This window comes from Somniosus microcephalus, chromosome 26 (genome assembly GCF_052327205.1).
Source record: "Somniosus microcephalus isolate GS21.2 chromosome 26, FLI_Smic_1.0, whole genome shotgun sequence".
Classification (NCBI taxonomy): Eukaryota; Metazoa; Chordata; class Chondrichthyes; order Squaliformes; family Somniosidae; genus Somniosus; species Somniosus microcephalus.
In genome coordinates, this window is record NC_141012.1 from 2272448 (window position 1) to 2297438 (window position 24991).

The following is a 24991-nucleotide window of genomic DNA, read 5'->3' on the forward strand; positions in this document are numbered from 1 at the left end:
GTGGATATCGCACTCTCCAAGCCTGAGCTGGGCACTCTCCCAGGTATGAGAGGCAGCCCTGTGCTGGAGTGTGCGGAGCGGGCAGCGGGGTGGGGAGCAGGTCGGGAAGTGGGGAGCAGGGCAGGGGGGCAGGGCAGGAGCAGTGCATGGGGCGGTAGCTGGGATGGGGGGCGGGGTGGGTTCGGCCTGGCAGAAAACCGCACTCGACGTTTGTTAAATGGATAAATCCCTCAGTCAGCATTAACCCCCGGCGATCCCTCTCCTCCCCCTCCTCTCACTCCCTCTCCCCTCGCTCCCTCCCCTCCCTTCCTCTCCTCTCATTCCCTCCTCCTCCCTCGATCCCTCCCCTCCCTTCCTCTCCTCTCATTCCCTCCTCCTCCACCTCCCCACCCTCGCCTCACTTACCTCCCTCCCCTCCCTCCCTCTCCCTTCGCTCCTCTCCCCTCGCTCCCTTCCCCACCCCCTCCCCTCTCTTCCTCTCAGTCTGATTTTCTCTCAGTCGCGCTCTGCTAACTCCTATCACACTCGACTCAGATTAAAGTAAAACTTCAAGCTATTCAGAAAGGGAAAACGATAAATCTCGAGGTATTTGGCTGCAGTGTCACATGTGACTGGAATAGAGATCAAGAGAGGCAGCTGCTCGATTCAAAACCGCTTCTCAGAATCAAGAGCTCAGGAGTACCTGACACACACACTGCACAAACTTCAGACATGGGAATCTTTTTGTCATGGGCTAGAATCTTTTTGCAGTTTTCATCACTAAATGTGTTGAATTTGCAGTGTTTGAAGTGACGCCAACAGGGGAGCAGCTGATCCAGGATTTAATCTGTTTGAAAACTCGTGAGTACTGCAGGCTGATCCTAGAGCTTAGTAGAGGGAGAGAGAGGAGAGGAAGAGAAAGACAGAGATAGACAGAACAGAGAGGGAGGGAGAGAGGCAGAGGCAAGAGAGGGAAAGAAAAACAGAGCGGGAGAGAAAGATAGAGGCAGAATAGAGAGAAGGATGGAGAGAGAGAGAGACAGACAGAGACAGAACAGAGCGAGCGAGGGAGCAAGACAGATATAGAGAAGAGAGGGAGATAGAGAGAGACAGAGAGGGAGAGAGACAGATAGAGAGACAGAGACAGGGAAAGAGAGAGAGTAATGGAGACAGAGACAGTGAGAAAGACAAACAGACAGAGAGAGAGATGGAGATAGAGATATAGAAAGATGTGTGAAACTGGAGGGTACACAGAGAACAGAGAAAGGAAGAGGTGAGAGCAGGGGAAAGAAAAAAAAGGAAAACATACTGTATATAGCAAGTCAGACAAGTACAGAGTGAGACAATGAATATTTGTATATCGGGACAGAGGGGGAAATAAATCAAATCTATTGAGAGTCTTGAAGCTGAACTACAGTCTGAAATATTCTTATACTGGACACTCAGATGTCTCGCTGGGAAACTGAATCAATTTCCAGTAATACTCTTTAGTTCTTGATTTTTGTCGCCAGCGCAGGATTTCCTTAAACATGAGGGAGAAACCGGAGTTCACAGAAATCACTTTGGAAGACCCAAGGAGAGAAGAGAGTAAGGTAAGGCCAGGGCTTCAGACACAGGCTGACAATCTCAGCTGTTTAAAGCGAGGAGTCCATTAGTGGATTCATTTTAAAAATCACTCAATGTTTCGGGTCCTTCTTGGATTCGCCCACATTGCTCTCTCTGAAATCTTTTTGCCCCAATGTCCCTCCCCCTTCTGTTCCGAACTGGTTCTCCTTGCTGGGTCCGATTCCACGGGCACCAGGCTATTCAACATGGAAATTCATCACGGCCAAACCCATTGCTGTCCTGCCCTCAACATTCACACAGGTCACTGAACAGTGGTCAGGAGCAGAACCCTGGCTGATTCTTCCCCTCCATAACCCAATGACGTTGAGAAAGACAAATGATCAGACAGATTAAAGCACCCCTAATCATAGTTATATTACCCCAACCGTCAGCCCCCTGTCACCCCCACCCGTCACCCCCCCGTCACCCCCCTGTCACCCCCACCGTCACCCCCACCCGTCACCCCCCCGTCACCCCCTGTCACCCCCCCGTCACCCCCACCCGTCACCCCCCCCGTCACCCCCACCCGTCACCCCCACCGTCACCCCCACCGTCACCCCCCCGTCACCCCCACCCGTCACCCCCACCGTCACCCCCACCCGTCACCCCCCCGTCACCCCCACCCGTCACCCCCACCCGTCACCCCAACTGTCACCCCCCCGTCACCCCCACCCGTCACCCCAACTGTCACCCCCCCGTCACCCCAACTGTCACCCCCCCATCACCCCGACCGTCACCCCCACCCGTCACCCCCCCGTCACCCCCACCCGTCACCCCCCGTCACCCCCCCATCACCCCCAACTGTCACCCCCACCCGTCACCCCCGTCCGTCACCCCCGTCACCCCCCCGTCACCCCCAACTGTCACCCCCACCCGTCACCCCCCCCGTCACCCCCACCATCACCCCCCCGTCACCCCCACCCGTCACCCCCACCGTCACCCCCCCGTCACCCCCACCTGTCACCTCAACATCACTCCATCCATCACCCCCACCCACCCCAACCATCACCTTTACTATTAGCCCTACCAAAGAGATAGCACAGGGCACATAGAGACTAGAACTGAGCAAAACTTCAAAATGTAGGAAAATGAAACCAATTATATGCTTATTTTCAGACGGATTTTGTTAACCCAGCCTACCAGCCCGAGAGTGGAATGGAGGAGCAGGTGGTTCGAGGAACTGGAAACTACATGAAAACTAACCCGCGGAATGAATCAGGTATGAGCAACACTGAGCTCCTAACCCGGGTGGGGAAGGGACGTGGAGGGGGTGGAGTGTGGGCATGGAGGGGGTGAAGTGCAGGTGGTGAGGGGGTGGGGTGCAGGTGGTGAGGGGGTGGGGTGCAGGTGGTGAGGGGGTGAAGTGCAGGTGGTGAGGGGGTGAAGTGCAGGTGGTGAGGGGGTGGAGTGCAGGTGGTGAGGGGGTGGAGTGCAGGTGGCGAGGGGGTGGAGTGCAGGTGGTGAGGGGGTGGAGTGCAGGTGGTGAGGGGGTGGGGTGCAGGTGGTGAGGGGGTGGAGTGCAGGTGGTGAGGGGGTGGAGTGCAGGTGGTGAGGGGGTGGAGTGCAGGTGGTGAGGGGGTGGGGTGCAGGTGGTGAGGGGGTGGAGTGCAGGTGGTGAGGGGGTGGGGTGCAGGTGGTGGAGTGCAGGTGGTGAGGGGGTGGAGTGCAGGTGGCGAGGGGGTGGAGTGCAGGTGGTGAGGGGGCTGCATTTTACCTCCTTTCCAAGTTGTTTGTTGAGAGGGGGAGAAACCCAGCCTGAGGGCAAAGCTCGTGTCCATTGGGATCAGCTTCAGGGTCATAGAAACATAGAAGATAGGAGCAGGAGTAGGCCATTCGGCCCCTCGAGCCTGCTCCGCCATTCAATGAGATCATGGCTGATCATCCAAATTCAGTACCCTGTCCCTGCCTTCTCCCCATATCCCTTGATCCCTTTAGCCTTAAGAAATATATCTAACTCTTTCTTGAATATATTTAATGAACTGGCCTCAACTGCCCTGTGTGGCAGAGAATTCCACAGGTTCACCACTCTCTGGGTGAAGAAATTCCTCCTCATTTCAGTCCTAAATGGCTTACCCCTTATCCTTAGACTATGACCCCTGGTTCTGGACTCCCCGGCCATCAGAAACATCCTTTCTGCATCTAGTCTGTCCAGACCTGACAGAATTTTATAGGTTTCGATGAGATCCCCTCTCAATCTTCTAAACTCCAGTGAGTATAAGCCCAATCGACACAATCTCTCCTCGTACTTCATTCCTGCCATCCCAGGTATCAGCCTGGTGAATCTTCGCTGCACTCCTTCCATGGTAAGAACGTCCTTCCTCAGGTAAGGTGACCAAAACTGTACACAATACTCGAGCAAGGAGCAGCTCTGATTTACGGGATGTGTCTGTCACTATCGAGGGCAGGTGATGGAAGGAACATGCATGAGTGAAAGATACTTGAGGGGGTTGGAGATTATTATTTTAAAACACGGTACTTACTTAAACGATCTATAACTGATGGATCCTGTATTGCACTGACACGGGATCCTGAATCACAAGGCCCTGGAAATGCTGAACCTTGTCGAGTCCAGGCCTGGAGTTCTGGTGTTTTGGTTTGCAGCTGATAAAAATTAATTGAAAGCATTAATACCTAATATAAATATTATAGAATCATAGAACGATGCAGCACAGAAGGAGGCCATTCAGCTCATCGTGCCTGTGCCGGCTCTATGAAAGAGCTCTCCAATTAGTCCCACTCCCCGACTCTTTCCCCAGAGCTCTGCAAATTTTTCCCCTTCAAGTATTTATCCAATTCCCTTTTGAAAGTTACTATTGAGTTTGCTTCCACCGCCCTTTCAGGCAGCGTGTTCCAGATCACAACAACTCGCTGCGTAAAAAAAATATTTCCTCATGTCGCCTCTGGTTCTTTTACAATCACCTTAAATCTGTGTCCTCTGGTTACTGACCCTCCTGCCACTGGCAACAGTTTCTCCTTATTTACTCTATCAAAACCATTCATGATTTTGAACACCTCTATCAAATCTCCTCTTAACCTTCTCTGCTCTAAGGAGAACAACCCCAGCTTCTCCAGTCTATCCACATAACTGAAGTCCCTCATCCCTGGAACCATTCTAGTAATTCTCCCCTGCACCCTCTCCAAGACCTTGACATCCTTCCTAAAGTGCGTTGCCCAGAATTGAACACAATACTCCAGCTGAGGCCTAACCAATAATTTGTAAAGGTTTAACATAACTTCCTTTTGTATTCTAGTCCTCTATTAATAAAGCCAAGGATCCCATATGCTTTTTTAACAACATTCTCAACTTGTCTTGCCACCTTCAAAGATTTGTGTACATACACCCCCGATCTCTCTGTTCCTGCACCCCCTTTAAAATTGTACCATTTAGTTTATATTGCCTCTTCTCATTCTTCCTACCAAATGTGTCACTTCACACTTCTCTGCGTTAGATTGCGTCTGTGTCCTCGTGATGTCTGTTGCTATCTTCCTCATTGTTTACTACATTTCTGAGTTTTGTATCATCTGCTAACTTTGAAATGTAGCCCTGTATACCCAAGTCCAGACCATTTATATCAAAAAGAGCAGTGGTCCTAATACTGACCCCTCCAGTCTAAAAAACCATTCACCACTACTCGCTGCTTTCTGTCACTTAGCCAAGTTTGTATCTATGCTTCCATTCTTATGTTCTTATGTCCCTTTAATCCCACGGGCTTTAATTTTGCTAACATGTCTATTTATGTGATACTTTGTCAAATGCCTATTGAAAGTCCATATACACAACATTAACCGCATAACCATCATCAATTTGCCTTTAACAAATCCGTGCTGACTTTCATTTATTGGCCCATACTATTCCAAATGCCAATTTATTTTGTCCCGGATTATTGTTTCTAAAAGTTTCCCCACCATTGACGTTAGGCTGACTGGCCTATAGTTTATTCCCCTCCCCTTTTTTAAATTGGGGTGTTGTGGCGGAGCCACTAAGGGACTCCGATCAAATGTATATAATTCCCTTTAACAATATGTTAGCTACAGCCTGAGTCTGTATCTTTGTATATACTGTTTGCATGTACAGAGCGCGGTCCCTTTAAGAGCGCGGGCAAACGCGATGACGTCACGCCGTTCATCACGTGATCCCCCACCGGCAGGAAAAACGTGATGACGTCATGATGCCAGCCACGGGACCGCCCAAGCAGTCCTCGTGGAGCCTCCGAACTGACTAGACCTGTATTCGTAGTTCTCTTGCAACTGTTTGTTAAACTCAATTAGTTTTACATTAAACATCGTTTGTTTGATCGCCTGAGTCGACCTCAGTCGCTTGATAGGAACTAGACATTCCTACAGTATAACTGTGGTAAACCACGTTCACTATCGTATCACTGTTAGTAGTTAGCACTGTTCACCACTGTTCGTTATAACTGTATCACTGACCACTATTGTATCACGGTACGAGGTCGCCTCTTGCCACACTGCTATACCTGGGATGACCACTGCCGACTCCGCCTTGGCTCCACCCACCAGGCCAGGTATAAAGGTGAGCGACTGGCTGGTATTCCTCCTGCTTGGATCGGATCACCCACGAGAGTGGGCTCTGTTATTTAGTCAATAAAAACCTTTAGTCACCTTCGTAACTCTTCGCCTTTTATTGGAGGAATTGATAGGTATATCAATAACATTTACAATCCTGATTAATCCTGACTATAAATATTAATACCTAATATCGCCTCCACAGGAGGTGAGCATCACAGCTCTGGGCTCAGGGTCATTCAAATCCATTCAGCTAAATGGATCGCAGCTAAATAGGGAGTGGAATATGAACAGAGGGGTAAATTTAAAACAAATCTGCGGAAACATTATTTCAGTGAGCAAGTGGTCAATCTATGAAGCAGGCTCCCTAGGGAGACGGTGGAAGCAGTTAGCATTGATTTATTCAAATGCAAATTAGATAGATTTCTTTCAGAAAATAATATTTGGGGATTCAGGATGTGACGTGTGGTGAGTGCAGCGTGCTCGGGAAGAACAGGTGACTTTGGACCTATGGTTCCCAAAGCTCTCCATCACTGGGGGTTTTCCTTGTCTCGTGCCTGGGTCTGTTGAAGACTAATTGATAGAGATCGATTGCTGCGATTAGTCAACAACACCATTATCGTTGTATTGCGCGACTCCCAGGCTGGTAGAAGGCGAACCAGATGGACCTTGCTCTATTTTCGTCCAGTAATTTATATATTCCTAAGAGGGTGAATCCAGCACTACCAGCCTCTGCTACCCAAACCCCAACACATGAAACAGCATCTCACAGGAAACGACTATCTTAATTAAAGCTAAAATGTCTGTAATTCAGCTCCCCACAGTGGCCCCATAAGTAGATCCACTGCCGAGTGTGATGCTGAACGACACAGGCCAGAAGGGCCCAGGTACGACTCCTCCTCTGTGCTGATAGGTCACCTCAGGCAGGCAGTCACTGTCCAACAACAGGCACTGCGCTCCCAGGGTCCCTGTTCCTGATTATATCCGGTCACTCCTGCTGGACATTACATGTGTGGACAGGACCAGGCTCAGCTCTGTGAGCAATTACTGGTCAACACTTGGATAAGATTCGAGTGTCTGGCCCATGGAATGTATGCCAGGCCGATTCAGCACTGTCAGGAGAGGGGGAAGAGGGAGATAATCAAAACCAAGGTGTGGGCTGTGAGTTGGGAGTCAGGGAGCTGTAATTGAATTATATTTCTCCCTACTCCAGTGAATGGTTCCTGGGAAACGCTCGCTGGGAGAGCCGGCACATGCCCAGGGCCGGTGTGGCTCTTTGTCACAGTGACTGCTGTAATTCTGACCGTGACTATCGGAGGGAGTCTGATCACCTTCACTGTCCGTGAGTATCTGAATTTATTAAGGCAGGTGGCAGCAGTGCTGTGTTTAACCCGGGCTGCCCACACAGGCAGTGACTCCCACTGTTACCCCCAGTGTTCTGTGACTGCCTGCAGCCCAGTTGGGAGGGAAAGGGTTTCATCATGATGGACAAGGACCCTCTGTTATCACTTGCATGTGGTTTCAGTACGCTGAGCACCACACTCTGCTACGGAGGAATGCTGAGATATATTTGGATCATGAACATATTATCATTCGAAAAAGGACAGGAAAAGACCAACTGATCCATCCAGACTGTCCCATCCAAACACCATGTGCAGCATCACACCACCCCAGCCACTCAATCTCCTGCGAAGGGCAAAGAGAGAAAGTGATCAGGCACAAGCCTGGAAACTGTAGTAACATAGAAACATAGAAACATAGAGATAGGAACAGGAGTAGGCCATTCGGCCCTTCGAGCCTGCTCCGCCATTCAATGAGATCATGGCTGATCTTCATCTGAGATCTTAGCTGATCTTACCAGTTCAGTACCCCGTCCCCGCCTTTTCTCCGTAACCCTTAATCCCCTTAGCCTTCAGAAATATATCCAATTCTCTCTTGAAAATATTTATTGAATTAGCCTTCACAGCCCTCTGTGGCAGGGAATTCCACAGGCTCACCACTCTTTGAGTGAAGAAATTCTTCCTCATCTCTGTTTTAAATGATTTGCCCGCTATTTTTAGACTGTGGCCCCTGGTTCTGTGCTCCCCTGCCATTGGAAACATTCTCTCTGAATTCAGCCTGTCCAGGCCTGCCATAATTTTATATGTTTCGATGAGATCCCCTCTCAATCTTCTAAACTCCAGTGAGTACAAGCCCAAACTATTCAATCTCTCCTCGTAGGTCATTCCCGCCATTCCAGGTATCAGCCTGGTGAATCGCCGCTGCACTCTTTCCATGGCAAGAACATCCTTCCGCAGATGGGGCGACCAAAACTGTACACAATACTCCAGATGCGGTCTCACCAGCACCTTGTACAGCTGTAGTAAGGTATCCCTATTCCTATACTCGAACCCCCTTGATATGAAGGCCAACATACCATTTGCCTTCTTAATCGCCTGTTGCACCTGCATGCTCTCCTTCAGTGACTGGTGCACAAGAACACCCAGGTCCCTCTGCACTTCCCCATCTCCCAATCTATTGCCATTTAGATAATAATCTACCCTCCTGTTTTTACCCCCAAAGTGGATAACCTCGCATTTATCCACATTATAGTGCATCTGCCACGTATCCGCCCATTCCCCCAACCTGTCCAAATCGCACTGTAGCCTCCTGACATCCTCATCAGAGCCCACCCCTCCTCCTAGTTTAGTGTCGTCAGCGAATTTGGAAATATTGCATCCAATTCCCTGATCCAGATCATTTATATATATTGTGAACAGCTGGGGTCCCAGGACAGATCCTTGCGGCACCCCGCTGGTCACTGCCTGCCACTCCGAAAACGAGCCGTTTATTCCAACTCTCTGTTTTCTATCCGCCAGCCAGTTCTCTATCCACGTTAATACTTTGCCCCCAATCCCATGAGCCTTAATTTTGCATGATAATCTTTTGTGTGGAACCTTATCGAAGGCTTTCTGGAAGTCAAGGTACACCACATCCACTGGCTCTCCCCCATCTATTTTACCAGTTACTTCCTCAAAAAATTCCAGCAGATTAGTCAAACACGATTTACCCTTTGTAAATCCATGTTGACTCTGTCCGATCCTTTCCCCATTTGTCAAGTGCTCCGCTATTTTATCCTTAATAATGGACTCTAGCATTTTGCCCACAACCGATGTAAGGCTTACTGGTCTATAATTCCCTGCTTTCTCTCTACCCCCCTTTTTAAATATTGGGGTAACATTAGCTACCCTCCAATCCACGGGTACTGTTCCCGAGTCAATGGAGTTCCGGAAGATGATCCTTAGAGCATCTGCTATCTCCAGGGCCACCTCCTTAAGTACCCTAGGATGTAGTTTATCAGGCCCCGGGGATTTGTCGGCCTTCAGTCCCCTCAACTTACCCAACACCATATCCCTAGAGATACTAATTTCTGTCAGCTCCTCCCTCTCATTAGTCCCTATGTTTGCCGATATTCCTGGGAGGTTATTTGTGTCCTCCTTTGTGAATACAGAACCAAAGTATGAGTTTAATTGGTCTGCCATTTCCTTATTCTCCATTATATATTCTCCCGAATCGGACTGCAAGGGACCGACTTGGGATTTTACCAGTCTTTTCCTCCTGATATACCGATAAAAGCTTTTGCAGTCTGTCTTTATGTTTGCTGCAAGTTTACTTTCGTATTCTATTTTCCCCTTCCTGATTAATCCCTTTGTCCTCTTTTGCTGTATCCTGTACTGCCCCCAATCTTCCGGTCTGGTGCTTTTTTTTGCCAGTTGATATGCCCTTTTTTTTGATTTTATGCTGTCCCTAATTTCCCTCGTTATCCACGGTTGAGCCACCTTTTTAGGTTTATTTTTATGCCAAACCGGTATAAACATGTTCTGGAATTCTTCCATTCTATCTTTGAATGCTTGCCATGTAACTGATAACAATGTGAAAATGACCAGATAATCTGTTTTTGTTATGTTGATTGAGGGATAAATATTGGCCAGGACACCAGGAGAACTCCCCTGCTCTTCTTTAAAATATTGCCATGGGATCTTTTATGTCCACCTGAGAGGGCAGATGGGGCCTCAGTTTAACGTCTCATCTAAAAGATGGCACCTCCGACAGTGCAGCACTCCCTCAGCACTGCACTGGAGTGTCAGTCTAGATTTTGTGCTTCAAGTCTCCAGAGTTGGGCTTGATCCCACGGCCGTCTGCCTCAGAGGCGAGAGTGCTATACACTGAGCCACAGCTGACACCTATTAGCCCAGATTCTATGAGGCTCAGGAACAATCCGTCAATGACACTCCTTTCCCTTCTGGTTTTCCTCCTCCTGCTTGCAGACACCTTGGTCTGGGACTGGGACTGAGCAGAGGGATCAGTCTAGCGCCCCCTATCCCCGCTCCCATCGACAGCTCGTCTCAGGGGTCCAGCACTCTGCGCCCTCGCACTGCCCTGGGTAACTCTCTGCGCCCTCGCATTGCCCTGTGTAACTCTCTGCGCCCTCGCACTGCCCTGTGTAACTCTCTGCACCCTCGCACTGCCCTGTGTAACTCTCTGCACCCTCGCACTGCCCTGTGTAACTCTCTGCACCCTCGCACTGCCCTGTGTAACTCTCTGCACCCTCGCACTGCCCTGTGTAACTCTCTGCACCCTCGCACTGCCCTGTGTAACTCTCTGCGCCCTCGCACTGCCCTGTGTAACTCTCTGCACCCTCGCACTGCCCTGTGTAACTCTCTGCACCCTCGCACTGCCCTGTGTAACTCTCTGCACCCTCGCGCTGCCCTGTGTAACTCTCTGCACCCCCGCATTGCCCTGTGTAACTCTCTGCGCCCTCGCATTGCCCTGTGTAACTCTCTGTACCCTCGCACTGCCGTGTAACTCTCTGCACCCTCGCACTGCCCTGTGTAACTCTCTGCACCCTCGCACTGCCCTGTGTAACTCTCTGCACCCTCGCACTGCCCTGTGTAACTCTCTGCACCCTCGCACTGCCCTGTGTAACTCTCTGCACCCTCGCACTGCCCTGTGTAACTCTCTGCACCCTCGCACTGCCCTGTGTAACTCTCTGCACCCTCGCACTGCCCTGAGTAACTCTCTGCACCCTCGCACTGCCCTGTGTAACTCTCTGTACCCTCGCACTGCCCTGTGTAACTCTCTGCACCCTCGCACTGCCCTGTGTAACTCTCTGCACCCTCGCACTGCCCTGTGTAACTCTCTGCACCCTCGCACTGCCCTGTGTAACTCTCTGCACCCTCGCACTGCCCCGTTGTAACTCTCTGCACCCTCGCACTGCCCTGTGTAACTCTCTGCACCCTAGCACTGCCCTGTGTAACTCTCTGCACCCTCGCACTGCCCTGTGTAACTCTCTGCACCCTCGCACTGCCCTGTGTAACTCTCTGTGCCCTCGCACTGCCCTGTGTAACTCTCTGCACCCTCGCACTGCCCTGTGTAACTCTCTGCACCCTCGCACTGCCTTGTGTAACTCTCTGCACCCTCGCACTGCCCTGTGTAACTCTCTGCACCCTCACACTGCCCTGTGTAACTCTCTGCGCCCTCGCACTGCCCTGTGTAACTCTCTGCACCCTCGCACTGCCCTGTGTAACTCTCTGCACCCTCGCACTGCCTTGTGTAACTCTCTGCACCCTCGCACTGCCCTGTGTAACTCTCTGCACCCTCGCACTGCCCTGTGTAACTCTCTGCACCCTCGCACTGCCCTGTGTAACTCTCTGCACCCTCGCACTGCCCTGTGTAACTCTCTGCACCCTCGCACTGCCCTGTGTAACTCTCTGCACCCTCTCACTGCCCTGTGTAACTCTCTGCACCCTCGCACTGCCCTGTGTAACTCTCTGCACCCTCTCACTGCCCTGTGTAACTCTCTGCACCCTCGCACTGCCCTGTGTAACTCTCTGCACCCTCGCACTGCCCTGTGTAACTCTCTGCACCCTCGCACTGCCCTGTGTAGCTCTCTGCACCCTCGCACTGCCCTGTGTAACTCTCTGCACCCTCGCACTGCCCTGTGTAACTCTCTGCACCCTCGCACTGCCTTGTGTAACTCTCTGCACCCTCGCACTGCCCTGTGTAACTCTCTGCACCCTCGCACTGCCCTGTGTAACTCTCTGCACCCTCCCACTGCCCTGTGTAACTCTCTGCACCCTCGCACTGCCCTGTGTAACTCTCTGCACCCTCACACTGCCCTGTGTAACTCTCTGCACCCTCGCACTGCCCTGTGTAACTCTCTGCACCCTCGCACTGCCCTGTGTAGCTCTCTGCACCCTCGCACTGCCCTGTGTAACTCTCTGCACCCTCGCACTGCCTTGTGTAACTCTCTGCACCCTCGCACTGCCCTGTGTAACTCTCTGCACCCTCGCACTGCCCTGTGTAACTCTCTGCACCCTCCCACTGCCCTGTGTAACTCTCTGCACCCTCGCACTGCCCTGTGTAACTCTCTGCACCCTCACACTGCCCTGTGTAACTCTCTGCACCCTCGCACTGCCCTGTGTAACTCTCTGCACCCTCGCACTGCCCTGTGTAGCTCTCTGCACCCTCGCACTGCCCTGTGTAACTCTCTGCACCCTCGCACTGCCCTGTGTAGCTCTCTGCACCCTCGCACTGCCCTGTGTAACTCTCTGCACCCTCGCACTGCCGTGTAACTCTCTGCACCCTCGCACTGCCCTGTGTAGCTCTCTGCACCCTCGCACTGCCCTGTGTAGCTCTCTGCACCCTCGCACTGCCCTGTGTAACTCTCTGCACCCTCGCACTGCCCTGTGTAACTCTCTGCACCCTCGCACTGCCCTGTGTAGCTCTCTGCACCCTCGCACTGCCCTGTGTAGCTCTCTGCACCCTCGCACTGCCCTGTGTAACTCTCTGCACCCTCGCACTGCCCTGTGTAACTCTCTGCACCCTCGCACTGCCCTGTGTAACTCTCTGCACCCTCGCACTGCCCTGTGTAACTCTCTGCACCCTCGCACTGCCCTGTGTAACTCTCTGTGCCCTCGCACTGCCCTGTGTAACTCTCTGCACCCTCACACTGCCCTGTGTAACTCTCTGCACCCTCGCACTGCCTTGTGTAACTCTCTGCACCCTCGCACTGCCCTGTGTAACTCTCTGCACCCTCGCACTGCCCTGTGTAACTCTCTGCACCCTCGCACTGCCCTGTGTAACTCTCTGCACCCTCGCACTGCCCTGTGTAACTCTCTGCACCCTCGCACTGCCTTGTGTAACTCTCTGCACCCTCGCACTGCCCTGTGTAACTCTCTGCACCCTCGCACTGCCCTGTGTAACTCTCTGCACCCTCACACTGCCCTGTGTAACTCTCTGCACCCTCGCACTGCCCTGTGTAGCTCTCTGCACCCTCGCACTGCCCTGTGTAACTCTCTGCACCCTCGCACTGCCCTGTGTAACTCTCTGCACCCTCGCACTGCCTTGTGTAACTCTCTGCACCCTCGCACTGCCCTGTGTAACTCTCTGCACCCTCGCACTGCCCTGTGTAACTCTCTGCACCCTCGCACTGCCCTGTGTAACTCTCTGCACCCTCGCACTGCCCTGTGTAACTCTCTGCACCCTCACACTGCCCTGTGTAACTCTCTGCACCCTCGCACTGCCCTGTGTAACTCTCTGCACCCTCGCACTGCCCTGTGTAACTCTCTGCACCCTCGCACTGCCCTGTGTAGCTCTCTGCACCCTCGCACTGCCCTGTGTAACTCTCTGCACCCTCGCACTGCCCTGTGTAACTCTCTGCACCCTCTCACTGCCCTGTGTAGCTCTCTGCACCCTCGCACTGCCCTGTGTAACTCTCTGCACCCTCGCACTGCCCTGTGTAACTCTCTGCACCCTCGCACTGCCCTGTGTAACTCTCTGCACCCTCGCACTGCCCTGTGTAGCTCTGTGTGAAGAGCCTGTTGCTATGGTCAATACACTTGGCATTGCCCTGATCCATCCAATGCTCTTCTTTCTCTCTTTAGAATTTGTTATTCAGGAATCATCAGCTAATCGATCTGGGGAAATGGTCACTGCCCAAAACGACGGTAACTGGACTTTTATCAGCCTCTTTACAGCCTCTCCCTCTGTCGCCACTTCCAGCTCTGAGAACAGGATCCTGGGCATGCCTGATGTTTCAGCAGCTACTGTACCATCCCGAACCTCAACACCATCGCCATGTGAGTGTTACAACCCTTGGACAATGTTCCATCACACTAACAGGCCATTCAGCCCGTCCAGTCTAATCCCACTCTCCTGATCACTCCCCGTACCCTTTAATGTCCCACTCTCCTGCTCGCTGCCCCTCCCTTTAATAATCCTCTTTTTCAAGCAATTATCTAATTCCCCTTTCAAGAAGTTTATGGACTTTGCTTCAACAACAGGTTGTGGTGGAAAATTCCACATTCCAACCACCCTCTGAGTAAAGAAACCTTCTGTAACTCCTGATTCTTTCTGAAATGATCTTATTTGTACCCTCTCATTACCATCTGGCCAACCAATGGAAACAGTCCATTGCCATTTACCTTATCATAACCCTTCATAATCCTGAAGACCTCTATCAGGTCGCCCCCTCATCCTTTTCAACTCAAGTGAAAAATCCAGAACTTCTTGAGTCTCTTTTTATAAGTGTAACTCCCTCATCCCTGATAACATCCCGCTGAATCTACACTGTACCATTTCCATTGCTTCTACATTCTTCATATAATGAGCTGCCCAACATTAAATGCAGCCTGACTAGTTCAACATTGCCTCCTTGGTTTTCTATTCTATGCCCCTAGATACAAACCAAGGATTTCATGTACCTTTTTATGGCCTTGTCCACTTGTGCTGCCACCTTTACTGACCTGTGTATCTGCTCACCCAGGTCCCTCTGCTATTCCACTTAAAATCATACCATTTAATGTGTATTTTCTTTCCACATTCTTACTTCCATAATGTACTTCACATTTCAAATTTTTTCTACAGTGAACTGCATCTGCCACCTATCTGCCCCTCCCGCTCATTTAGCTATGTCCTCAGTCTTTCACAGTCCTCAAGAGGGAAGGGTAAGGGAAACAAAGCAAGGGCTCCTTGGATGACGAGGGAGATAGAGGAGATGATGAAACAAAAAAAGATGTATGATGAATTCTTCAAGGGAGACCCAGACCAAATACAATAAGTTGAGAGGGGAAGCGAAGATGAAAATAAGATTGGCAAAGAGAGAATATGAGAGTAGAATTGTGGTTAACATAAAAGGGAATCCAAAAATCTTCTACCGGCATGTAAACAGTAAGCGGGTAGTAAGAGGCGGGGTGGGGCTATTAGAGACAAAGAAGGTGATATATGCTTAGAGGCGCAGGGCAAGGCTAGAATACTCAATGAGTACTTTGTATCGGTGTTTACTAAGGAGGTGGATGCTGACAAAATATCAGTAGAAGTGGAAAAGGTAGAAGCAATGGAAGGGGTGAAAATTGATAGACAGGATGTACTAGAAAGGCTGGGTATGCTTAGAGTGGATAAGTCGCCTGGTCTAGATGGCTTGCATCCCAGGTTGCTAAGGGAATTAGGAGAGGAGATAGCGGAAGGGCTTGCCATAATTTTCCAATCTTCCCTAGATGCGGGGGAGGTGCCTGAGGATTGGAAAGTTGCAAATGTGACACCATTGTTCAAGAAAGGGTGTAAGGACAATCCTAGTAACTACAGGCCGGTCAGTTTAACATCAGTGGTGGGTAAAGTTTTAGAAACAATAATGAAGGAAAAAATTAACGGGCACTTGGAGAGGTTTAAGCTAATTAAGGAGAGCCAACATGGATTTGTAAAAGGCAGCTCATGTTTGACTAATCTAATTGCATTTTTTGATGAAGTAAAAGGGAGGATTGATGAAGGGAATGCAATGTTGTCTACATGGATTTTCAGAAGGTGTTTGACAAAGTACCACATAGAAGGCTGGTTAACAAAATTGAGGCTCATGGAATAGGTGGGTCAGTGGCAGCTTAGATAAGGAATTGGCTTAAGGACAGAAAACAGCAAGTTGTGGTAAATAGCTGTTTTTCAGACTGGAGGATGGTAGACAGTGGTGTCCCCCAAGGGTCTGTGCTGGGACCACTGCTTTTTTTGATATATATAAATGACCTGAATATTGGAATACAGAGTAGAATTTCTAAATTTGCCGATGACACCAAACTTGGGGGAGTGGCAAACAGTGATGATACCAATCGACTGCAACAAGACATAGAAAGGGTAGCAGAATGGGCAGACAAGTGGCAGATGGAATTTAATACAGAGAAGTGTGAGGTGATGCATTTTGGCAGAAGGAATAGAGAGAGGCAATATACACTTAATGGCACAGTTTTAAAGAGTGTGCGGGGACAGAGGGACCTGGGAGTTAATGTGCATAGGTCCCTGAAGGTGGTGGGACGTATTGAGAGAGTGGTTAGCAAAGCATATGGGATCTTGGGCTTCATAAATAGAGGTATTGAGTACAAAAGTAGAGAGCTTTATAAAGCACTGGTTAGGCCACAGCTCGAGTATTGCATCCAGTTCTGGTCACCACACTTTAGGAAGGATGTGAAGGCACTTGAGAGGGTGCAGAGGAGATTTACCAGAATGGTTCCGGAGATGGGGGATCTTAGCTACAAGGACAGGTTGGAGCAGCTGGATTTGTTTTCATTAGTGCAAAGGAGGTGATTTGATAGAGGTGGACAAGATTATGACGGGTTTGGATAGGCTAGACGGGGAAAGGCTGTTCCCAATAGTTGATGGTACAAGGACTAGGGAACACAGAGTTAAGGTTTTGGGCAAGAGATACAGGGGGGATGCGAGGAAAAACATTTATACGCAGTGAGTGGTGATGACCTGGAACTCGCTGCCGACGGAAGTGGTGGAAGCGGAGACACTCAATGTTTTCAAGGGGAGACTGGATCGGCACTTGAGGGAAATAAACTTGCAGGGCTACGGGGATAGAGCGGGGGAATGGGACTGACTGGATTGCTCTACAGAGAGCTGGCACGGACTCGATGGGCCGAATGGTCTCCTTCTGTGCCGTTATGGCTCTATGACTAAAATTGCCAAACCTCCCAATTTGGTGTATCACCAAACTTTGAAATTGTTCCATCAATTTATAAGTGTATTTATGTATAATGTAATAAAAATAGCCCCAACACAGAGCTCATCATATTTTTCCAGTCCAAGAAGTTTCCTTTTAGCCCTACCCATGAAATATAAAAGATAATCAACCTGGTGAAAACCAGCAAACACTCCCGGGGCACGGGTTAGATACAGAGTAAAGCTCCCTCTACACTGTCCCATCAAACACTCCCAGGGCAGGTACAGCACGGGTTAGATACAGAGTAAAGCTCCCTCTACACTGTCCCATCAAACACTCCCAGGGCAGGTACAGCACGGGTTAGATACAGAGTAAAGCTCCCTCGACACTGTCCCATCAAACACTCCCAGGGCAGGTACAGCACGGGTTAGATACAGAGTAAAGCTCCCTCTACACTGTCCCATCAAACACTCCCAGGGCAGGTACAGCACGGGTTAGATACAGAGTAAAGCTCCCTCTACACTGTCCCATCAAACACTCCCAGGGCAGGTACAGCACGGGTTAGATACAGAGTAAAGCTCCCTCTACACTGTCCCATCAAACACTCCCAAGCCAGGTGCAGCACGGGCTAGATACAGAGTAAAGCTCCCTCTACACTGTCCCATCAAACACTCCCAGGGCAGGTACAGCACGGGTTAGATACAGAGTAAACCTCCCTCTACACTGTCCCATCAAACACTCCCAGGGCAGGTACAGCACGGGTTAGATACAGAGTAAAGCTCCCTCGACACTGTCCCATCAAACACTCCCAGGGCAGGTACAGCACGGGTTAGATACAGAGTAAAGCTCCCTCTACACTGTCCCATCAAACACTCCCAGGGCAGGTACAGCACGGGTTAGATACAGAGTAAAGCTCCCTCTACACTGTCCCATCAAACACTCCCAGGGCAGGTACAGCACGGGTTAGATACAGAGTAAAGCTCCCTCTACACTGTCCCATCAAACACTCCCAAGCCAGGTGCAGCACGGGCTAGATACAGAGTAAAGCTCCCTCTACACTGTCCCATCAAACACTCCCAGGGCAGGTACAGCACGGGTTAGATACAGAGTAAACCTCCCTCTACACTGTCCCATCAAACACTCCCAGGGCAGGTACAGCACGGGGTTAGATACAGAGTAAAGCTCCCTCTACACTGTCCCATCAAACACTCCCAGGGCAGGTACAGCACGGGGGTAGGTAGAGAGTAAAGCTCCCTCTACACTGTCCCATCAAACACTCCCAGGGCAGGTACGGCACGGGTTAGATACAGAGTAAAGCTCGCTCTACACTGTCCCATCAAACACTCCCAGGTCAGGTACAGCACGGGTTAGATACAGAGTAAAGCTCCCTCTACACTGTCCCATCAGACACTCCCAGGGCAGGTACAGCACGGGTTAGATAAAGAGTAAAGCTCCCTCTACACTGTCCCATCAAACACTCCCAGGGCAGGTACAGCACGGGTTAGATACAGAGTAAAGCTCCCTCTACACTGTCCCATCAAACACTCCCAGGGCAGGTACAACACGGGTTAGATACAGAGTAAAGCTCCCTCTACACTGTCCCATCAAACACTCCCAGGGCAGGTGCAGCATGGGTTAGATACAGAGTAAAGCTCCCTCTACACTGTCCCATCAAACACTCCCAGGGCAGGTACAGCACGGGTTAGATACAGAGTACAGCTCCCTCTACACTGTCCCATCAAACACTCCCAGGGCAGGTACAGCACGGGGTTAGATACAGAGTCAAGCTCGCTCTACACTGTCCCATCAAACACTCCCAGGTCAGGTACAGCACGGGTTAGATACAGAGTAAAGCTCCCTCTACACTGTCCCATCAGACACTCCCAGGGCAGGTACAGCACGGGTTAGATACAGAGTAAAGCTCCCTCTACACTGTCCCATCAAACACTCCCAGGGCAGGTACAGCACGGGTTAGATACAGAGTAAAGCTCCCTCTACACTGTCCCATCAAACACTCCCAGGGCAGGTGCAGCACGGGTTAGATACAGAGTAAAGCTCCCTCTACACTGTCCCATCAAACACTCCCAGGGCAGGTACAGCACGGGTTAGATACAGAGTAAAGCTCCCTCTACACTGTCCCATCAAACACTCCCAGGGCAGGTACAGCACAGGTTAGATACAGAGTAAAGCTCCCTCTACACTGTCCCATCAAACACTCCCAGGGCAGGTACAGCACGGGTTAGATACAGAGTAAAGCTCCCTCTACACTGTCTCATCAAACACTCCCAGGGCAGGTACAGCACGGGGTTAGATACAGAGTAAAGCTCCCTCTACACTGTCCCATCAAACACTCCCAGGGCAGGTACAGCACGGGTTAGATACAGAGTAAAGCTCCCTCTACACTGTCCCATCAAACACTCCCAGGGCAGGTACAGCACGGGTTAGATACAGAGTAAAGCTCCCTCTACACTGTCCCATCAAACACTCCCAGGGCAGGTGCAGCACGGGTTAGATACAGAGTAAAGCTCCCTCTACACTGTCCCATCAAACACTCCCAGGGCAGGTACAGCACGGGTTAGATACAGAGTAAAGCTCCCTCTACACTGTCCCATCAAACACTCCCAGGGCAGGTACAGCACAGGTTAGATACAGAGTAAAGCTCCCTCTACACTGTCCCATCAAACACTCCCAGGGCAGGTACAGCACGGGTTAGATACAGAGTAAAGCTCCCTCTACACTGTCTCATCAAACACTCCCAGGGCAGGTACAGCATGGGGTTAGATACAGAGTAAAGCTCCCTCTACACTGTCCCATCAAACACTCCCAGGGCAGGTACAGCACGGGTTAGATACAGAGTAAAGCTCCCTCTACACTGTCCCATCAAACACTCCCAGGGCAGGTACAGCACGGGTTAGATAGAGAGTAAAGCTCCCTCTACACTGTCCCATCAAACACTCCCAGGGCAGGTACAGCACAGGTTAGAGAGAGAGTAAAGCTCCCTCTACACTGTCCCATCAAACACTCCCAGGGCAGGTACAGCACAGGTTAGAGAGAGAGGGGACGACTCCATCAGCCTGGCTGGACTCGTAATCAAACCACAGGAAGGAAAGGACGGGGTCTGAAGGACGGCAGACCCCAGTACACTGCGAGGTAAGAAACTGGAGCAGAGAATCCCATTGTGATGCGATTTTCCCAAGTTGCTTGATCCCGGTGCTGCCTGTGGGTGTGAGATGGAAACCACTATCATTGGTGTTGATGCTCACTCTCAGCCAGAGCAGCAGGCTAGGGCTCGAGGGGTTAATCGCCAGCTGCACTGACTCTTGTTTCCTCTGGTTACAGTGTGCGGTGGGATTTTCCGAAACCCTGAGGGCTCGTTTTCCACCCCCCGTTACCCAGCGCAATACCCAGCAAACCTGGTGTGTGTTTGGTGGATTGTGGCGGAGCCAGGCCATGTGATCCAGTTTAAAGTGGACTCGCTGAGCATCGAGGGGCAATCACCGTGCCACTTTGACCGGCTGGATCTTCATGAGGAGGCGCGGAACGGGCTTCACTCCCACCAGATAGCGAGGTCGGCAGTCTGACAGGGGAAAAACAAGACTGCACTTAAAAAATAAACTCTCTGTCGATTGTCGGTGAAATGGGGCTAATTTTAACCAATCCCACGGGTGGAACGCCGGCTTTACACCCCACCCTATATTTCTTTCCACTGACTTCAATAGAGAGTAAAATCGGACAGGACGTAAAACCGGCGTTGCTCCCGATCCCGTCTGGTTAAAATGACCCCCAATATCTCAGTAATTCTCTCCGGCTACCTCCTGATTCGACTTCCTCTCCATGTTGTTTGGTATTTTATTTAAAGGGTAAATAAATGTAGAGTTGGGAATCTTATTTCCCCCTCCCTCTGGTTTTCTTGCCTTCTCTCGAGTAAATGCGTGTGTGAGCTGACCTGTTGCTCACATGCAGTTTCAGACAATTGCTTGCAAACACACAGCTTCATGTTTATTAAAAAATACTTCACTCCTCCCCCACATTGTCTGGGCAAATGAGTTTTAATGCACCTCTGGCCCCCTGCTCCTCGCTGCAGTAACCGAGGACTCCCCATTTCCTGTGGTCTATTGGAGCTCCGCGTAAACATGTTCCCTCTGGTGGTGACGGAGGGCATTTTTAAATATTAAAATGTTTCTGTGCATTTGGGCCTGGACTCAGCTGCCTTGTCCAGGAAAGTAGACGAGCCATTTATCCGGAGAGCTCGGGCAGGGGAATGATCAGATTGTGGGTTGGCCATGTGCCAGTGGGCTGGGCATTGTGATAAGAGTGAGGTCAGTGCCTTGGCCTCTCACTCAGCCCTGGTGAGTGGAGCAGGAGGCACCTCAACTAGGAAGTAAGTATATTAACAATAACTATCTTCATAAAGTATTGCTTTTCACTGCATTTATAAATGAGCAGGAGGTTACGGGTCATCGGTCGATTGGGATCAATAACACCATCGATTGGAAATCAGATCTCAGGATAAACATAAGCCAGTTGGTGCGGGGGTTGTGGCTATTCCGAGTTCCATTCTTACACTTTCTGGTTCCCTCTCGACAGGTTGTGCGGCAATGTTGCGCCTCCTACTGTCAATACCAACACCAGCAGGCTTAAAGTCTCTTTCATGTCGGACACAAGTGTTGGGGGACGGGGTTTCACTGCACGATACTGGACGATCGCATCAAGTGACAGTAAGTGGAATTAAGATCTGTTCCAGACGGTTCGGGTGGATGTGGGCAATCCTGAGGGTGGGGGGTAACTTTCACCTTCAGCGTCTGGGCAATAATCTGAGGGAGCAGATGGCCCGCCTGTTGTAGAACTGCCTATCATTCCATTGAAAGCAATGGGATCAAAATCGCGATCTGCTCCGCCAGATTACTGCCCAGGGGGTGAAGGTGAGAATCCTCCCCCCTCCCCAATATTTGAAGGGTGGGAAATCCTGGCCAACATTCCTCCCTCCAGCAACACTACATACACCAATCACTCCTGTCTGCGAGCTCTTGCTGAGCACAGAATGGCTGCTGCATTTACCACAGAGCAATAGTCACTGCACTTCAAAGTAAATTAATGGGGGTCATTTTGACTTTGTGCGATATTGAAGTCAATGGATATAAAAATGGGGAGAGATGTGAAAGAAGCTGCTCATGTCCGTTTTACACCATCGAACAGAGTCAAACGACCCCCATTATATACTGAACACAGTGAGACCATTCCAAGAGACTGAGGCCTAGAAATTCAGCTTGGGCAGTATCTGATCGGCCGCCCGTTATACGCAGTGCTTGATATTCAGCTCGGGCAGTAACTGATCGGCCGCCCGTTATACGCAGTGCTTGATATTCAGCTCGGGCAGTATCTGATCGGCCGCTCGTTATACGCAGTGCTTGATATTCAGCTCGGGCAGTATCTCATTGGCCGCTCGTTATACGCAGTGCTTGATATTCAGCCCGGGCAGTATCTGATCGGCCGCCCGTTATACGCAGTGCTTGATATTCAGCTCAGGCAGTATCTCATTGGCCGCCCGTTATACGCAGTGCTTGATATTCAGCTCGGGCAGTATCTGATCATCCGCCCGTTATACGCAGTGCTTGATATTCAGCTCGGTCAGTATCTCATTGGCCGCCCGTTATACGCAGTGCTTGATATTCAGCTCGGTCAGTATCTGATCGGCCGCTCGTTATACGCAGTGCTTGATATTCAGCTCGGGCAGTATCTGATCGGCCGCTCGTTATACGCAGTGCTTGATATTCAGCCCGGGCAGTATCTGATCGGCCGCCCGTTATACGCAGTGCTTGATATTCAGCTCGGGCAGTATCTGATCGGCCGCTCGTTATACGCAGTGCTTGATATTCAGCTCGGGCAGTATCTGATCGGCCGCTCGTTATACGCAGTGCTTGATATTCAGCCCGGGCAGTATCTGATCGGCCGCCCGTTATACGCAGTGCTTGATATTCAGCTCGGGCAGTATCTGATCGGCCGCCCGTTATACGCAGTGCTTGATATTCAGCTCGGGCAGTATCTGATCGGCCGCCCGTTATACGCAGTGCTTGATATTCAGCTCGGGCAGTATCTGATCGGCCGCCCGTTATACGCAGTGCTTGATATTCAGCTCGGGCAGTATCTCATTGGCCGCTCGTTATACGCAGTGCTTGATATTCAGCTCGGGCAGTATCTGATCGGCCGCCCGTTATACGCAGTGCTTGATATTCAGCTCGGGCAGTGTCTGATCGGCCGCCCGTTATACGCAGTGCTTGATATTCAGCTCGGGCAGTATCTGATCATCCGCCCGTTATACGCAGTGCTTGATATTCAGCTCGGGCAGTATCTGATCATCCGCCCGTTATACGCAGTGCTTGATATTCAGCTCGGGCAGTATCTGATCGGCCGCTCGTTATACGCAGTGCTTGATATTCAGCTCGGGCAGTATCTCATTGGCCGCTCGTTATACGCAGTGCTTGATATTCAGCTCGGGCAGTATCTGATCGGCCGCCCGTTATACGCAGTGCTTGATATTCAGCTCGGTCAGTATCTGATCGGCCGCCCGTTATACGCAGTGCTTGATATTCAGCTCGGGCAGTATCTGATCGGCCGCTCGTTATACGCAGTGCTTGATATTCAGCTCGGGCAGTATCTGATCGGCCGCTCGTTATACGCAGTGCTTGATATTCAGCTCGGGCAGTATCTGATCGGCCGCTCGTTATACGCAGTGCTTGATATTCAGCTCGGGCAGTATCTGATCGGCCGCCCTTTATACGCAGTGCTTGATATTCAGCTCGGGCAGTATCTGATCATCTGCCCGTTATACACAGTGCTTGATATTCAGCTCAGGCAGTATCTGATCGGCCGCTCGTTATACGCAGTGCTTGATATTCAGCTCGGGCAGTATCTGATCGGCCGCCCGTTATACGCAGTGCTTGATATTCAGCTCGGGCAGTATCTGATCGGCCGCCCGTTATACGCAGTGCTTGATATTCAGCTCGGGCAGTATCTGATCGGCCGCTCGTTATACGCAGTGCTTGATATTCAGCTCGGGCAGTATCTGATCATCCGCCCGTTATACGCAGTGCTTGATATTCAGCTCGGGCAGTATCTGATCATCCGCCCGTTATACGCAGTGCTTGATATTCAGCTCGGGCAGTATCTGATCATCCGCCCGTTATACGCAGTGCTTGATATTCAGCTCGGGCAGTATCTGATCGGCCGCTCGTTATACGCAGTGCTTGATATTCAGCTCGGGCAGTATCTCATTGGCCGCTCGTTATACGCAGTGCTTGATATTCAGCTCGGGCAGTATCTGATCGGCCGCCCGTTATACGCAGTGCTTGATATTCAGCTCGGTCAGTATCTGATCGGCCGCCCGTTATACGCAGTGCTTGATATTCAGCTCGGGCAGTATCTGATCGGCCGCTCGTTATACGCAGTGCTTGATATTCAGCTCGGGCAGTATCTGATCGGCCGCTCGTTATACGCAGTGCTTGATATTCAGCTCGGGCAGTATCTGATCGGCCGCTCGTTATACGCAGTGCTTGATATTCAGCTCGGGCAGTATCTGATCGGCCGCCCTTTATACGCAGTGCTTGATATTCAGCTCGGGCAGTATCTGATCATCTGCCCGTTATACACAGTGCTTGATATTCAGCTCAGGCAGTATCTGATCGGCCGCTCGTTATACGCAGTGCTTGATATTCAGCTCGGGCAGTATCTGATCGGCCGCCCGTTATACGCAGTGCTTGATATTCAGCTCGGGCAGTATCTGATCGGCCGCCCGTTATACGCAGTGCTTGATATTCAGCTCGGGCAGTATCTGATCGGCCGCTCGTTATACGCAGTGCTTGATATTCAGCTCGGGCAGTATCTGATCATCCGCCCGTTATACGCAGTGCTTGATAT

General features: G+C 50.8%; 1 protein-coding gene across 1 annotated transcript in view; it reads left to right on the forward strand.

Annotated features, from left to right (window-relative positions):
- Window positions 1–908: 908 nt before the first annotated feature.
- Window positions 909–24991, forward strand: part of c1qtnf5 (C1q and TNF related 5) — a 71957-nt gene continuing 47874 nt past the window's right edge. The window contains exons 1-6 of the mRNA XM_085967659.1: window positions 909–1571; window positions 2701–2803; window positions 7325–7453; window positions 14037–14231; window positions 20417–20645; window positions 21665–21795. Coding sequence (XP_085823785.1) covers window positions 1509–1571; window positions 2701–2803; window positions 7325–7453; window positions 14037–14231; window positions 20417–20645; window positions 21665–21795 — 850 coding nt within the window. The 5' untranslated portion in view covers window positions 909–1508. The remainder of the gene's footprint in view (window positions 1572–2700; window positions 2804–7324; window positions 7454–14036; window positions 14232–20416; window positions 20646–21664; window positions 21796–24991) is intronic.